This window comes from Odontesthes bonariensis, chromosome 23 (assembly GCF_027942865.1).
Source record: "Odontesthes bonariensis isolate fOdoBon6 chromosome 23, fOdoBon6.hap1, whole genome shotgun sequence".
NCBI lineage: Eukaryota > Metazoa > Chordata > Actinopteri > Atheriniformes > Atherinopsidae > Odontesthes > Odontesthes bonariensis.
The window spans coordinates 27,431,752-27,449,638 of NC_134528.1; the positions used below are offsets into that span (position 1 = coordinate 27,431,752).

Consider the following 17,887-nt stretch of genomic DNA (forward strand, 5'->3'; position numbering starts at 1 on the left):
TCCAGGTTTGTTTTCAGAGTTTCAGAGCCTGGATTGTGAAACTAACAACATATTGAACACAGGCAAACATCCTATTTCACAATTTCATGTGAGACAGAGGTAACAAAATTATTGCCAACTGGATCACTGCACAAGACAGACCAGTGCAGTCATCACTTTTTGATTTTTGGCTGATCTCTCTGAGATATGGCAGATCGTTTATCATTAAAAAAATGAAGGTAGTTCTGTTCAGAGCAGGGGCGATTTTAGGATCTGGTCTTTCGGGGTGCCCAGCCCCCAGTGCTCACAGAGGCACAATATTTCTCACTAATTGAAGCGAACTAGAACATTTATAAATTTTGGAGCCATAGTTTTGCTTTGAGTAGTGTTTTCCCCTACAACATTCAATTTTGACCTCTTCATTTCAAAAGACTGCGGCTTGACAGGGATAACGGAGAGCCTGAGACAAATATTGAATTTATTTTGGGAGTAAAGAGTTAAAACAAAAACAAATGCTAGAAAATAAATAAAATGGTCACTAAAATAATGTATCCTTGAGCAAAAAAAAATTTGTTTTTGCATAATATAATATTTTAAATATGTGCTGAGCCAGGGGTGCTGAGCTATCTCCCGGTGGTGCCTTGGCACCACTAAAAATACCCTAGCCTTGCCCCACGTTCAGAGTATGAAGATTTTTACAGATTGCTGTAAAGATTGCTGACATCATTACGGGGACAGAACTTTCAATATCGATTAACGATGTTTACCTTGTTTATAATTCAATAGTTTTTTAAATGTTATCATCCATGAAAGCACTTTTAATACGCTCGTCTAAAGTAGCCCAAGAGAATTTGGCTAATTTGTTGCCCTTTGGCTTTCCCTACAGTTTTGGGATTTAACACCGTTGTGATCAAAATAAATCTCTGTGTGCACTGCAAATGTACAGCCATACAAATGAATTTGTCATCATGTTGAATCCAATAATCAAATTCAAAAGGAGTTCAATTCATTCCTATGGAGCCAATTCAAAAACAATTTCCAAGCTAAGGAAACCAACAGATTGCACCGTTGCAAACCAACTTGTCTTCAGTCCAATCTCCCGTCCTGAGCGTGCCTGAGGCGACTGTGGAGAGAAACGATTCCTTTTTAACAGGAAGAAACCTCTGGCAGAACCAGAACCAGGAAGGGTGGCCATCCGCCTCGAACAGCTGTGGTTTGAGAAGACAGAAAAGCACAAACACCGTAACACCACTCAAAGGATACCTGTTGGAACAGGAAAACACAAGTTAATGACAACAATAATGCCAAATATTGCTATAGCATCCCAAACTATAAGCTTTATTAAAAAAGGAAAGTTTTAAGCCCAATCTTAACGTCTGCTTCCCGGACATTTACTGGCAGCTGGTTCCACAGAGAGGAGCCTGATAACTGAAGGCTCTGCCTCCCATTCTACTTTTAGAAACTCTGGGAACCTCAAGTAAACCTGCAGTCTGAGAGCGAAGTGCTCTGTTGGGAAAATATCTTATCATGAAATCTTTAAGATATGATGGAGCTCGGTCATTAAAGGTAGAGTAGGAGATCCTGGATTTTGAGTCCAGCGAAGCTGCATTTTGAAAATACACCGGTAAAAAGTCCCAACCCTTTTCTCCACTTTCCCCCCGAAGGCACGCCTCTAGAGTACATGAACGCGCACGAAGGTGCACGAGCGCTGTTCTGACAGCAAGCATCGATCGTTGCCGTATTTAGTATTTAGTATATGCTAACTATACGTTTAATAATGCTAGGTGCTAGCCAAGCTGGCTCTAGTTTAGCTTCCTGCCAAGCTTCTGGACGTTCACGGAGCAGGGTACGCGCAAAGGGAGAAGGAGGGGGAGGGAGGAGCAGATTGCAGTTTGATAGACGGCATCAGTATCCAATCATTGTGAACGGTCCGTTCACAATGATTGGATACTGTTTTTCCTAGATTGTACGTTCAAGAGGCCACTAAAACTTTTCATATTTGTGTCAAAACTTTTAATTAATTGGTTGCAATGGGGGTGTGAAGAGTATTTCAAGCAATATGTAAAAAAATGTTCCAGAAAAAGATCCCCTACCCCGCCTTTAAGAGCTTTATTTGTAAGGAGAAGAATCTTAAATTCTATTCTGAATTTAACAGGGAGCCAATGAAGAGAAGCTAAAACTGGAGAAATATGATCTCTCCTGTTAGTTCTTATCAGAACTCTGGCTGCAGCATTTTGGATCAACTGAAGGCTTTTCAGAGAATATGTGGGACAGCCCAATAATAAAGAATTACAGTAATCCAATCTTGAAGTAACAAATGCATGGACTAGTTTTTCTGCATCACTCTGAGACAAGATGTTCCTGATTTTAACAATATTACGAAGATGAAAGAAGGCAGTCCTAGAAACCTGTTTTATATGCGAGTCAAATGATAAATTCTGTTAAAATTGACTCCAAGGTTCTTCTCTGAAGTACTAGAAGCCAAGGAAATGCCATCTAGAGTAACTATATAGCTAGACAACAACTTCAGTTTAGTCTAATGTAGAAGCAGGAAGTTCTCAGTCATCCAGGTCTTTATGTCTTCAAGACATTCTTGTAGTCTGACCAACCTATTGGGTTCATCTGAATTCATAGATGAGTACAGATGAGTATCATCAGCATAGCAATGGAAATGTATGTTATGTTGTCTAATATTGTTAGCCAATGGAAGCATGTATAAAGGGAAAATAATTGGTCCAAGCACAGAACCTATGTTTCTATGTTTACAAGAACAAACTGGAATCTTTCAGATAAATATGACTTAAACTAGCCTAATGCAGCTTCTTTAATCTCAATAACATGTTGAAGTCTCTGTAATAGAATGTTGTGATCAGTAAGACTGAGCTCCAAAAGGAAAAGTCCCTTTAGATTAATTATCAACTAAATGTTGTATAATATTCTGTTGTGTAATATGTAAATAAAAGCAGAATCATTACAATCTGTTGGAAATCTCCTAAACCTCTTGATGCTCAACAGCTGCTTATTTATTTATTTTTGTTACAATACTTAACATTTAATTGTGCTGAACCTGACCGGGGGACAGGGAAAGAGGAAGAGCAAAGAAAAAGAAACAGACCGGAAATCGAAAGAAACAATCAGAGAAAACAATGAAAAATCAGACAATCAGCTGCTACACCTGTAAAAACAAAACAGAAGACAATCCACGTGAAAAATCCAGCCTCTGTGGGGAATCCAGCCTTAAAACCACGAGCACCTGTAAGCAGACAAGCAGAGAAAAAACAAACAAACACAAACAAACAAAAAAAAGGCACAGGTAGCACCAATCACATACAAAACAACTGTGGATACAGATTACCTCAAACCACAGGACAACACAACAACTGCTTAGCGAGCATGCAACTGGGCTAATGAGTGTGTGTGTGTGTGTGTGTGTGTGTGTGTGTGTGTGTGTGTGAACATGCAATACACATAGATGGTCCCACATAATGCTTAAATATCAGTGTATAGGGCCACAATCCACACACCCCCCAGCAATCAGGAGCAGGCCAAGAGGGCCCCCAGACCCAGGCCACCAACAGCCCCCAAGGAGCACAGAACCCGAGAAGGCCACCGTAAGGACAACCACGCATCCACCCAGAAGACAGTAGAGGAAGTCCCCAGACAGAGCCTCCACAAGCAGAGGGCAGAGGCCCCCCGGTGACCCGAGGTGGCAGCCTACCAGCCCCGTCAGGCCCCAGCCACCCAGACATAGGCCGTGCGCCGGAACCAGTCCCTGCGAGCCCGAGCGCCACCAAACCCCCCCGCAGAGGCCCCGCCCAACACCCGAGAGGGCCAGGCGCCCCAGACAGCCAAGCGCAGTGGGCCAGCGCATGCCCCTTTCTAATAGTGAGCAATTAAAATTGAGGGGCAGTGTAATGAAGGTAATCTTCATTACTGACTTTTGGTCTTTGAGGTCACATGAGTAGTATGTTTAATAATGAGGCCCAAACAAATTGTCAAATGTTTTGTTGAATGTGTGTATTGACGACGTGTGGGTGTGCGGGTCCTGTGTTGCCCTCAGCAGGGAATGAGGGAGGGGGGGGGGACCAGGCCTGTAAAGGGAAACATCCAGTTAGTTAGTAGCCTGAAATGCTCTGTGATAAGGATACATGTAGCTAAAGGATGTGATAAACTGTGAGGTGACTATGCTGTCTGGTAAATGAAATATGTGTGTAAAGTCACTCACCTATGTCTCCTCTCCAGGGTGCTCGGGCAAAAGAGTCCCTACATTCAGTCTGCAGCATTTGAAGGTTCCGGGTCATACCATGTGCTGATTGGTGTAGGCGGAAGTGCACCAGAATCAGTTAGGGGAAGTCTTTTGTAGATTTGGTACTATTGTTTAGACGTGCTAGGAAGTATAATTGATTGATTTTATAATAGGGGGTAAATGTATTTTAAGATTTTTGTGTGTTGTTGTCATGGGGATGTGTAATGGGAGGAGTAGAATCCCCAAGGGGTTTGGTTGGTAGAACCAGAGTAGTATATAAGGCTGCCAGTTGTACCACACGAGAGAGTTGTTCCTGTTGCTACTAATGCTGCTAGGACCGCAGTGCTTCTGGTCCACGTTAAAGTCTATGTCTTGTTAGATTCGGTTCTTTTAGTTGGAAGCTCAAGAACGGACCGGAGTAATTCAAGCGAAAATGAAGTCTTTATTTGTAGTCACACGTCAAAGCATATCAGCGCTGGGCTCAGTGGGAAAGAGTTCCCGCAGGAAGTCTGTCAGACTGCGCCTCGATTTCCGGGTATCATTTGTATTTATAGCCTCATAGGTTGGACTCACACTCGACCGAGTATGATTGGACATGAGTAGGTTCAACATGCTTCGTCATATTCTCTGGATCAGCCCAAAACAATATGTGTGTGTGAATCTGCCCTTGCTTTCCCAGGTTTTCCTAATTGTTTTGTCTTTCTACTCCTGGATCACTTTAGGTCATAATGGAAAAGTACTGAGACTTATTTAATTTATAATGTCTAAGAACAAAGCCAATTTTTACAGTCTGATGTAAATGTTGGTGAATAAAACACCCGGTTGGTTCATCACTACCTCTGCCTCAAGCCTCCTACCTTGCGTATCCAGCCGCTACAGGCAGACAACCTTGTAGAACTGGGAGCGCGGCCCTCCGGGCCGCCTACATACCCAAAGAGCCCCGCCCACTAGATACCACTCAGAGCTTACACCCCCCCAAGACCAAATGTGTTTGTCTAATAAGTAGTAATGCCAAAGGTATAATTAAAACAGGGGCGGAGAGCTGCAGAGTGCCACAAAGGGGATCCATCCACTACACCCCACAGAACACACACGCCACCAAAACCCTACGTGTGTGAGTGTGTGCTGTGTACAGGAGCCAGAAGGGAGAGGGGTATGGGGAAGACCGGGGGAGAGAGGCTATAGGAACCCCCCTTTCCTGGTACCTGCCACAGGGCAGGAAGGCCTGATGTCCACCAGGTCCGGGGCCTGCAGCGACTGTATTCGGCGAGCTACTGTGCACCCAGAAGGCACCCACCCACCCCACCCCAGAGGGCCCCTACAAATAAAAAAAAACAAAACACACGCAGTCACGACAGTCGCAGCATCCCGGGCCTGAGACCCACCATCACTCAGGCCCATCCAAGCTGCCCCCAACAGGGGAAAAAGATTAAACCTCTTTTATTACAATAGTACAGAGTGAAACATGTTACCACTCCATGAAAAGTGAACTCATATTAAATATGAGCAAAACATTTTTTTGGGACGGGGCAACAAAAGGCTGGAAAAATAAGTGGTACTAAAAATAACTACTGCAACTGCAACTGCAATAACTGCAACTAATTAGGTTAAACGGCAACAAGCCACTAGCATGAATGGACTTTAAAAGAGCACCGTTGAGAGATAGAGTCTCTCAGAAGTAAACATGGGCAGAGGATCGACAATCTGCTACAAACCGCATCTACAAATTGTGAAATCATTTCAGAATAAATGATATATTTCAAAATATCATCAAAAGATTCTGAGAATCTGGAGGCACTCTGTGTGTGAGGGACATGGCTAAAAATATTATTACAAATCACTCTGCTCTTCCGGCCTTCAGGTAGCACTGTATTAAAAACAGGCGTTAGTGTCGTGGAAATCACTGCATAGGCTCAGGAACATATTTCCAGAAATCTTTGTCTGTTAACACATTTCACTGTGTCTTCCACATCATGCAAAGAAGAAGCCACATGTGAACATGATCCTAAACAGTTAAATTAATTTAAAATGGTCTATGGCAAAGTGAAACAGTATATACTGGTTTCAGAACAACATATGAGCTCATCCAGATTGCCTCTTCTTCAGAGAAGGCCTTGCACATTTCAGCAAGACGATGCTAAACCACATACCGCATCTATTACAACAACGTGGATTGGTAGTGGAAGAGTTTGGGTGAAAACTTTTGATGCATCATGGAACACAAAATACAACAAAGAAGAACCAGAACTGTGGAGCAGCAAGAATCCTACATCAGAAAAGAGTGGGACAGCATCTTTCTCCCAAAGGTCCAGCAACTGGTCTCCTCAGTTCTCGGGTTATTCATTCAGTCATCAATTAATTAATTTACACAATGTTATATAGGCTATATATATCATTTTATATATATCATGTCATTTTCGTTATCATTCAAAGTTGAAGAAGCTCATTTTGCAGGGCCAACACAAACAAACATGCATGCAAACCCCTATGTTAAATTTAGACACATGTTTGGACTGGGGAGGACAGCAGAGTATCTGGAGAAAATCTGCTGGAATATGCAAACTTCACATTGAAATGCTACAGATTAGAGTTGAACCAGGAAGCTTTTTGTTGCGAAGCTACCACACCAATGAGGAGGACTTGGTTTTCAAAGACTGGGTGTTATATTTGATATTGATAATGATATGTCGTCAAAAGACAATGGGCCTCATGCAAGAACATTTTCGTATTTTTATTCTAAATTTCTCTTACTTTTTTCGTAAGGTCTCGTACGAACACGCCACGTCAGATTCAACAAACGCGCTTAACTTCTGAAAAAGTGTGTAAACGACCTGCGTAAATGATGAATCCCACTCGTGTGTATCTAAGTTCACGTGCACGAGGATAGTAGATTTGCATACTCCACGCCCAAAATTATACCATATTAGGAGCTGTGCTTCCTTGCTTCTGTGCCAGGAAGTGTTGAGTGTTGAGTCATGAAAATGGCATCAAGGCGCAAAAAGAACAACTTAGGGGCTCCGAGATTGAAGTTCTGCTTTCAGAGATCCAAAAAGGAAAATCTGTCTTTTTTAGCAGTGTCAGCAGTGGAATTACGGGACCTGCTAAAGCGAAGAAATGGGAAGCAATTACGATCACATTTTTATATTTATATTAATTATATATACATTTATAAATTCGTTCATATTTATATAAAAATTTTTTACCCAAAATTTCCCCCAAACTCGTACGGACGATTTAAGAACAAATCTGTGCGTACGAACGGTTCTTGCATGAGGCCCATTGAGCCCATAGGGTTCCTGAAAATCCTGGAAACGGTTGAAGCCTTAGATCCAGAAGATGGCAGTAATGCAGCTTTGAGGATGCTAAAGAAAAAGAAGAAACAGAAGAAGAAGAGCAACCTGCAGACAACACCGAAGGGACTTTTCTTTTTGTTGTTCCAGTGGGCAGAGACCCGTACAGCTGAAGATTAACTGGGTATTGTTTGGAGCAGATAAGCAGACAATGGTTTATCAGGACTAAATGGCGTGTAAATAGTAGTTGGGTTTCTTTACTCCACCGCACCCTCCTCAGGTTTGTTTGTTTATTGTCTTGGAACCGGAGACATTCTCAGGCGTATTCTTTTACAACTGACTACCATCACCTTCTTTATCATCATTCAGTATTCACCACAGCTCAGTGGAGAGTTTGTCGGGCTTCCTCTCGAAAGAGGGAGCTCCTGTCTGTCGGCTTCCCTGCTCAGACTCTGTTGTCCATTATGTGTCATCTACAGCTGCGGACATTGATTTTTGTAGCGTGGGTTCTGGGATACGTCGCCTTTCTGCTCTCCGTCAGGAGGATGTGGACGACGAAGTACGTTCGCAGTCCGCTCGTCCGCTCTCTTTTTCTGGATATGGTGCACGAGAGCGAAGCGGTCGCAGCCGAGACCCAAGAGGTAGGAAACCCGATGACCTCCGAGGAAGGAAGGAAGGGTTAATGCGCACGTGAAGACTAGATTCAGCTATGTGTTGGCACCACATTACTGATGGTGATATTTTTGGATTTCTAAAACGTTTCTAATCCGTTCCAATGACATTATAAGTTTTATTAAATTTGTTATGAATATAAAGAGAACATTTGGGAGACTTGTGTTCTGGCTCCCCCTCTATTTCTCTTCAAATAAATTTTTAAGGTGGGGAGGGGGATTTAGGATTAGGAATCTGGTCTTGTGACCTTAGTTTTAGGGCAGGGGCGATTTTAGGATCTGGTCTTAGGGGTGCTCACAGAGGCACATTATTTCTCAATAATTGAGGCGAACTAGTACATTTATAAATTTTGGAGTCGTATTAGTTTTGCTTTGAGTAGTGTTTTCCCTTACAACATTCAATTTTGACCTCTTCATTTCAAAAGACTGTGGCTTGACAGGGATAACAGAGAGCCTGAGACAAATATTGAAGATAACTCAACATTTATTTTGGGAGTAAAGAGTTAAAACAAATGCTAGAAATAAATAAAATGGTCGCTAAAATAATGCATCCTTGAGCAAAAAAAATTAGTTTTTGCATAATATAATATTTTAAAAATGTACTGAGCCAGGGGGTGCCGAGCAATCTTACGGTGGTGCCTTGCCACCACTAAAAATACCCTAGCCTCGCCCCTGGTTAAGGGCAAATGAGATGGGGCAGTATATAAAAGGAGTATATGGTGTTTCTGTTTGGGATGAAATAATGTGTTCATGAAAAACATTTTTTATGAAAATGATTAAAAATAATTTTGGTCATTGAGGCTTATCAAATTGTTCAATTAGAGCCTCGTTATCTTGATTAGTTGGGCTATGCGTCAGTGTAAAGATCTGCACAGCTTTTTAGTGATCTCTAGTGCCGTGACTCAGTTGATCCACTAGTGTAAAAAGTCATAATTACGGGGCGGTTGGTGGCGTAGTGGGTACAGCAGACACCCCATGTACAGAGGCTATAGTCCTCACTGCAGCTGGCCCCGGTTCGAGTCCCGAGCAGCCCTTTGCTGCATGTCTTCCCCTCTCTCTCTGCCCCTTGCATTCCTGTCTCTCTCCAACTGTCCTATCATTAAAGGACAAGACCGTTTTTTTGACATTGGGCCCTTGATTTCACATTATAACATGATGTTCTACTCACCTCTGCTTATTGTTGGTAATTTGGAGCTGTTCCGAAGATATTCGAGAGGCGTCTGGCTGCTCTCTTGAGATATTCGGCCATGAAACGGTTTCCTATGGGCAACGTTATACAGGCACAAACTATGCTGTTTATAATTTATTAATTACTGTACACTAGCACTGATAACGTGGAGGTGCGTCGCTTACTTAAAAAAATCCGGGTTACTGTAATTTTGAATTTTTGTCGTAAAGTGGGTGTTACTGACGTCATCGTCGTGCTACTACCACAGACAGCCCACAGACCTGCTGCCTATTTATTCATTCGGCTAAAATTCAAAATTACAGTAACCCGGATTTTTTTAAGTAAGCGACGCACCTCCACGTTATCAGTGCTAGTGTACAGTAATTAATAAATTATAAACAGCATAGTTTGTGCCTGTATAACGTTGCCCATAGGAAACCGTTTCATGGCCGAATATCTCAAGAGAGCAGCCAGACGCCCCTCGAATATCTTCGGAACAGCTCCAAATTACCAACAACAAGCAGGGGTGAGTAGGACATCATGTTATAATGTGAAATCAAGGGCCCAATGTAAAAAAAACGGTCTTGTCCTTTAAAGGCATACAAAGCCCCCCCCCCCCCAAAAAAAGTCATAATTACCTTGTAAAAGTCAATTCTGTGAACTAAAATTACAGTGAATGGTAATCAAGGAGTGCATCCGAGATACTAACCAAGGTATAAAGATTGTTCGGAGAGCTTTGTTCTACAAAAGTGATAATTCTGTCTTTAAAGCATAACCCTGGGTTATAAATATGAAAAATGATGAAAGTGGAAAAATTCTGAGAAAATTTTTGAAAATGGGATAGTAATATTTAAGTAGGGCAAAATTTTATAAAAGTGTATGTGTTTGCTAACAGTTCTGGTGGTCGCTAAGTGTTAAAAAGTATAAATATTTTTCAGGCACCAAAATGATCTAATTTGTGAAGGGCAGTTAACGATCAATACAGTTTGCTAGTTCTTTAGACAATTATTAGTTTTCCATAAGTCTTTTTGTCTACTCTGTGGATGACTCTGTAGCCCCTTTCACACTGAGACCCGCTACCTTAGCGGGTCCAAATTGCACCTTCGACCCGCGTTGAGCAATGTGAACGCTTGGCTTGTTAGGTGACCCGTGTCGCCTGAAGCCGAGTTCAGGGGGCGTTGCCTAGTGGCAGAGCGTCACACGAAACACATAAAATGCTGGGCGTGTACAATGACGTAGGCACAAGCTATGCGTCAGAGGTAGGGTTAAATACAGAGTGGCTTCCTCCCCAGATGGCGGGGCACATGTCAAAATATGGCCAGTCCAATCGCCCTCTGCCACTCCTGCCGTTGTGGTCATTAACAGCATGGAACTTTTTCGACATGGCTTTCAGTTTGTTGGTCACCTGCGTCTTGCTGCGTGGGAAACCGCGCTCTCCCATCTTTCTCGCCAGCCCTTCCAGCAGAGGTCCATCTTTCACCGTCCCTGACATGTGGCGGTAAATAACGTCCTCTGCTCGGAGGCTGAGGAGCTCGCGGACCTCCTTGTCTCCCCAGTTGGCCATCTTCAAAAATGTCTCGAACTTGATGTAGGCTAAAACAGAGTGAAACTTGTCCTCACCTGTCGCTGTTGTTCTGAATCAGCTGTCCATTCTGTCTTTTAAACTCCTCACGTCACGCCCACGTCCGACCCGCGTCAATTGCTTTCACACCAAACTCGGCTCGGCAAAAAGACTAGGGTCCGACGCGGGTCGAAAGGCGAGTCGAGTTGACACGGCAGCCCGGGTCGTCAGTGTGAACGCAACAGCAGACACGCTAAATTCGCGGATTAAACGCGGGTTATTTCTCAGTGTGAAAGGGGCTAGAGTCAGTTAACGATCAGTACAGTTTGCTAGTTGGGCGTAGGGGGTTAGGGGTAGGATTTCTCAGCAGTACTTTTTATTGCTGCTGTCATCCAATTTCTGACATAAAGTGTGTCTCATCACTATGGCCAGCAGTTACAGCTGCAACTCTACTTGGGTATGTCTTTCCAAGCTTTGGGCACCTTAATGGATAGTTTATCCCGTTCCTCTGGGCAGATCCTTTTAAGCTTTATCTCATTCTATAAGAGATGTCTGTAAACTGCTATCTGCAGGTCTGTCCACAGATGCTCCGTTTCTTCTCAGATGTTTTAGTCTGGTTCCCTTTTCCACTATGTATTGAATAGTTTATATTAACTTTTGCATTGGTACAATCTATTTTGTGACGATTTATATATGTAGGTCCTGACTCATCACTTTTTTGTACGAGTCAGGAGTAAATTCTCTTCTGTTAAATTTAAAATATTTCACCTTCTCTTTATTTAGTGGTACCGGTGCTGCCCTGACCTGCTCGGAGAATCCCTCCAACCCCTGTTTGTTCAGAGCCATCTGGACTCGGACACCAAGGCTTTTCTCAAGCGCAGTGCAGAAAAGTCCGGCTGGCTGTTCACCCAGCTTTATCATTCTCTTGTATCAACCGTCCTCGGCCCTCTGGTGTCACGCACCTCCATTAATGGGTGAGAAGCGCAGACTGGTCTCTGTTTCACCTGAAGTCTATTGTCCTCTTGCTCCATTTGCTCCCTGACTTGCTCTCCGTCTCAGGTTTCTGGGCCGGGGATCAATGTTCGTGTTCTCCGCCGAACAGTTCCAGACACTGCTCCGGATTGGCCCGGACTGGAGGGCGGAGAGACTCCTGGACCTCGGAGCCGGGGATGGGGGTGTCACAGAGGTGATGGGAGTCCATTTCAGACAGGTGTATGCAACTGAAATATCAGCTCCCATGCAATGGCACCTCCAAAGGAAGAATTACAAGTAAGTGGAAGTGTTGGATGACATGGAAAAGAAGCTTCACTCTCCAACACTCGCTGTGTATGATGACATCCGTCTGTACATGTTTTAACAATGTTTTTTGATTTTGGGGTGGAATTATTTTGGTTGATGTTTAACTATTGTCATTCTCATTGCTTGCTCTTCAGACATTTTTGCCTTCTAAAAACAATCTTAACTATCTTCAGCTGTCACTATGATGTGTTATGTTATCTGTCTGATTCCGTTGTGTGTTTTCATGAAGGCTGGATATTGCCACTCAGTGGATTTATATGATTCGAATTCACAAGTTCCTGTTTCAATCTGTGCTGTGGTTTTATCTATATTACTTGTAAAACTAAGCAAGAGGAGCTGTTTTTTCCCCTCACACACTCTCTGTCCTCTCTGCAACTAATCAAACATGCTGTGGTTAAACCAGCTGCTGCATCTATGGTTAATTTTGCTTGACTGCGCCTTTTTTGTAGGATTTTGGAACTAATTGCTCCAATGTTAGGTCTTGCTTCTCTGTGCATTTGGGGGAGGAGAAGAGCTGGAGTAAGGATTTCCACAGAAATGATTTTGACTGATGTAAATAAATGACATATGGAGTATGGAGCCTTGTGGAGCACCACTGATGAAGCAGGGCAAATACTATTTGACAGTGTTAATAAAAACTGGTTAAAAGGCAGAGTTCCTGACATCAGTTTACTGTGTGCCGAGCGAGAATCAAGAAGAATTATAATTTGTCTCCACAGGCAGGAGGTATAAACCAAAGAGCAGTGGTTCCTTCTGTAAGGGCAGCCTTATTGCAATGAGATGAACAGACATTTCTTCGATGTTTTGTGGGCATCCCTGAAAGCACTTGATCAAATTGTCAGTGTAGTGATGAAGTTACTGCTGAGTAGACATGCTCAAAAGATAACTCCCTGCTCTGTCATCCATCCTCTGTTTGCAGCCAGTCTCTAAGTTTCAAGCGTACGGACACAGTTTTTATTTTGAAAATCCTGTTGTCCTCTGGTGATTAACCAGCTGTTCTTCTCTTTTCCCCTCTATGCTCTCCTTTTGAGCACAGGGTGCTGGGTATAGATGACTGGCAGCATACTGGTTTCCAGTATAACGTGATCAGCTGTTTGAACCTCCTGGACCGCTGCGATGATCCTCTGCATCTTCTGCTGGATATCAAGAGATCCTTAGTTCCTCAGACAGGAAGACTTGTCCTGGCTGCCGTGCTTCCCTTCCAGCCTTATGTGGAAGTCGGTCAGTGGGAAATCATTGTTTCATGTGCTAATGGTTTATGCGGCACAGTACGTTTTTTGATTTCGTTTACAGTCTAAAGCAAAGCACTGTGTGTGTATATGTTTCTTCCCTCAGGAGGGAAATGGGAGCGTCCGAAAGAACACCTAAAGATCGCAGGAAAGATGTGGGAGGAGCAAGTAACCAACCTATCCAATGAGGTTTTCAGACGTGCAGGGTTTGAGGTGGAGGCTGTGACCCGATTGCCATACCTCTGTGAAGGAGACATGTATAACGATTACTACGTGCTGGATGAAGCGGTTTTTGTACTCAAGGCCTCAGACGACAGTGAGGAGTCTGCTCAGTGAATTCTACATGCACTTTGGGAATGTGGGACGTTCATATGCTGTTATCAAAACTTTATCACGTTGGGTTGCTCTGGGATGGATTTTAGCGCAATTTTCCATATGCTTCATTCATACTTTGATTCATTTCTGAGCTGTGTATACATGTTGAGTCAGGTGGGCAGCTCAGGTTCTGTAGTTCCAACTGTTACCAGCCATCCTGTGATACCTTGACTTTTAAGCAAAAAAAAATAATAATATTGAAAGGCTGTTAGCCTGTGTGGAAATGCTATTGAAGATCTGCCCTTCTGAAACATATCATCACATTGTCAGTGTACGTTTTGTGAAGTCTGTTGTTTGTGTTTACTACTAGTGTTGGTTACGATTTTGCCATAATGATGACAAAAGTAATATAGGGTCTTCTTAAAGTACTTGTTTGTCACCAAGTCTTTTGCAAAAGTCTTGCACCACCACTGATTTCTTTATGCAGTATATCTGCAGGAAACCTACAAATAGTTCCGGTGATTTGAAAGCAAACATCAATGTAAATGCAGCCTAAAAGGGAATAACTGCGTTTTTACGGTTTTAATAAGCTTGAAAGTCAATGTTTGGTATGAGCAGTCTGATCCCTCTCAGACATACCTTCTGTCCTTTCTTTAAGTAGTCTTCTGGAATGGTTCTCCAGGCTTCTTGAAGGACATCCCAAAGCTCTTCTTTGGATGTGGGCTGCCTTTTGTTCCGTTCTCTGTCAAGATGATCCCACACTGCTTCAATAATCAACAAAAAAGAGGAAAGAATCCTTGGTCCAGGCACTTCAGTTAATTTAAAAAGTCCAAAACAATCTTTATTAAGTGGGCTAGTACATTAAAAATCACCAACGCGTATCGGCTCTAAGGCCTTCATCAGGGTGTGTGTTACAGAGGCAAACAGGTATCTAATTATATGATTGCCCTCAGGTGTTGTACCTGTAGGCCTACTCCAAGCCACAAGGGGCAGTGGTAAGCACCACAGTATGGCAACATGGCAGATATAAGTATAAGAAGCATAGATGTCTCTCTAAACTAGATAGATGTCTCTTTTAACTACATAAGCCTGCATACACCATTCCTGGAATAGTCAATTTACTTATAAAAGACAGAGGAAGGATTTAGGCATAGACTACAATTTGCTCTCTCCATTAAAAAAACACTACACAGAGTGATTAGATATATCCCATAGATCAATACCAAATCATTACTATTGGCTCAATTAATCAAAAGTATGTTGTATTATGTACTAGCCCACTTAATAAAGATTGTTTTGGACTTTTTAAATCAACTGAAGTGCCTGGACCAAGGATTCTTTCCTCTCTTTTTGTTGAACATTGCACCCTCCAAGAGCACCAGTTGATTTTGAGGGATACCAGCAGCGCTCTACCTACTCTTCTTCTACTGCTTCAATAATGTTGAGGTCCGGGCTCTGGGGAGGATTCATCCCTCCATCAGACCTGTTGCCACTGATTTTCATTCCACCACTTGTGTCATTTGGCATACCTCAGCCTTTTTTCCCGGTTTCCCTACCTGAAAAATGGCTTCTTGACAGCCACCTTTCCATGGAGATTGTTTCTGATGAGGTTTCATTGAACAGTAGATGGATCAACTGAAGGACCAGATTTATCTCCCATGTCAGGTCTTTGCTGGATTTTTTGCTAGTTTTTTTAGGACATCACTTTCAGATACCGTTCATCTGCTGTAGATACTGTTTTTTTTTTTTTGGTTTGTTTTTGCCTCCCGCTTCTTCTTTTGTTCTCCATTTGTCTGGTTTACATAATTTTATCAAGGACACACTGCACACCATGCTGGGATATGTCAAGTTTTCAGCTAATAGTTCTTTCAGAATCACTCGATTGGTTCAAAAATACTGTTTGATGCCTATCAAAATGTTACTATCTTTGTTATCTTCATAGATGAAATGAAAACAGATTACCTTATGGCTTTGCAATGGGCTGCTAGAAACAAAGTGCCCAAAAGATATTTAAAACTGGTTCTCTGCTCAGTTGTCTGTTGTGTAGACACCACACTGGTTCAACCCTTAAGTTAGGTGCTCTTTTTATGCTTGAAAAAGTCAGTGATGGGTTGCTTAACAAACAGAATAACACATTCCCCTGAAAATAATCAGTTTTTAAGGAGAAGAACTTTTAAAAAGACTTTCAGAAATCCGGAGAAATGTTTTAGTCTACTGTTAAAAAAAAAAAAAAAAAAAAAAAAACTAAGAAAGCCTAGCTGCTTGGAAGGGTGCCTTGAGATTTGCACAGTACTGTAAAGTTAACAGCAACTACTGTGACCACAAGTGGCAGTTGTGGACTAATGTTTGAATATACTGCACATCAAGTGATGGGGGGAGCACCGTGGAGTATAGCACAACACACTGAACACAACTCTGACATGGTACGGTGTCATGCCTTAAAATTGATTTGGCAAACTTGTTGGCAAACGGTTGCATATTTAAGGTCAAAGGAAAACAGTAGAATTCACTTTGATTTAGGTTTCTTGCCACTGGGTCCAAACTCTTAACTGCTATAATTGTATACTGTATTTTCAACCTCTCTTTCTTTCTGGTGTTTCAGGTGAAAAAGTTCACCGCTGTGGCTGTAAACTCGGGTTCTGACATTGGGGGTCAAGAGTCAAAAATATTGACCCAGCATAACTAAACCAAAACAAACTCATAAATCTTTCTAGTATATTTATTACGGTTTGATTCCTGTATGTGCTCATTAGAACCATTGTTTAAAAGAAAAAAAAGCAACTTCAATGCTACTGCACACGTATAACCACAGAACTGGTCACACGTGACCTTTAACTGTGAAACTCCGGGATGTTTTATCGATCATGGGAAAAAACATTTGATTTATTAAAGGATTTAGTTTTTGCTTTTGTCAAACTTTACAAAGTACCACTAAGACAGTGTTGCGCACTCAGGTTGACGCTGCATAACAACTGGAAAATGTGCCATAATTAAATGAAACATTTGTAAGAGTCTATTACGAGTTCTTCAATTAAAAAAAAAAAAAAAAAGACTACATTTTCATACATTTCTCGCCTCTCATGTATTTTTTCTATGGAAGTTTTTCTGTGCCATCAGAGTTTGAATACGAATTTCTAATATCGAATTTTTACAGCATCAAAATCAGACTTTGAATTTGAAAAACCAACAGTGTAAAAAAAAAATTCTGTGGAAAAAAAATTCAACTTCAAAAAATTCAGTGGAAAAAGAACCAGACTTAACATCCGGGTAAACAGGGAGAAGCAATCGATCCCTGTCTCAATTCATCAGATCAGCTCAATAGATATTGAGTAATATCAGAGAATGTCTAATGGAAGAGAACTGCCACTCTCGGTAACTTCCGGTTTCTGAAATGGTGTCTGTCCATGTGAGGGCGCTCGCGGGCGCGTCCAGAATGAATGGGGGTCTGTGGGGGTTGCACCCTAAAAATCCACTTTTCTCAGGATATAATTTTTTGTCAAGTAATTTGAAAGTTGCATTCAAAAGGGGGGACTAAAAAAATACACTCACCTGAATATTGCATTTTTGAAGTTCACTTATCTGTTCTAAAAAGCCGTTCAAAAATGGTGATGACGTCACAGATTGCGTACGTTCTGCTTTACGGCAAGTTCTGAGTCACTGCAGAGCCCGTCTGGCAAGTCAGCACGGTCGCTATGTACCCTAGCCCAGAGCTATATATAGATACTTCTTTCCATAGCTCTGCCCTAGCCAACTTACGGTGGCAATAGCGAAAATTAAAACAAAGTTTAGACAAAGTTTATACCAACAGAGCTCAGTTTGAATGCATGGACACGTTCAGTGAGTTTGATTTTCTTAATAAAACAAAGGACTAATGGATAAATTGACTAAATAAGTAACACTTGTTGCATGTAGTATGCAAAATAATAACACAAACTTAAGTAAAGATTCCAAAAGTAGGCCCTTGTTGTTAAACATATATTTATTAATGTCCTAAAATAACCTATTTTACCTAACCTAATCTAACAAACCTAACTAACCCCCTAATCCATCTACTAAACCCCCCCTACTGCCACTGCAATTTACAGTAAAGCTGCAGAATTCAGGCCGTGAAGGAATGGCGGAATAAAAA

At 42.0% G+C, this 17,887-nt stretch overlaps 1 protein-coding gene across 2 annotated transcripts; it reads left to right on the forward strand.

Moving 5' to 3' along the window:
• Window positions 1-7,167: 7,167 nt before the first annotated feature.
• Window positions 7,168-16,776, forward strand: mettl9 (methyltransferase 9, His-X-His N1-histidine). 2 transcript variants are annotated; one of them, XM_075457711.1, is made up of 6 exons: window positions 7,170-7,795; window positions 7,995-8,156; window positions 11,699-11,889; window positions 11,975-12,184; window positions 13,251-13,435; window positions 13,550-16,776. In XM_075457711.1, exons 2-6 carry the CDS (start codon window positions 8,061-8,063, stop codon window positions 13,777-13,779), a joined length of 912 nt encoding a protein of 303 aa, XP_075313826.1. In that variant the 5' UTR covers window positions 7,170-7,795; window positions 7,995-8,060; the 3' UTR covers window positions 13,780-16,776. The 2 variants fall into 2 exon arrangements, with proteins under 2 accessions (XP_075313825.1, XP_075313826.1); XM_075457710.1 differs by having other exon boundaries at window positions 7,168-8,156.
• Window positions 16,777-17,887: the final 1,111 nt, after the last annotated feature.

Coding starts and splice junctions, on each gene's coding strand:
- mettl9 (XM_075457710.1), top strand. CDS start 7,980: ATGTGTCATCTACAGCTGCGGACATTGATTTTTGTAGCGTGGGTTCTG. Junction 11,890..11,974: donor TCACGCACCTCCATTAATGG/GTGAGAAGCGCA, acceptor TCTCCGTCTCAG/GTTTCTGGGCCGGGGATCAA. Junction 12,185..13,250: donor CTCCAAAGGAAGAATTACAA/GTAAGTGGAAGT, acceptor TTTTGAGCACAG/GGTGCTGGGTATAGATGACT.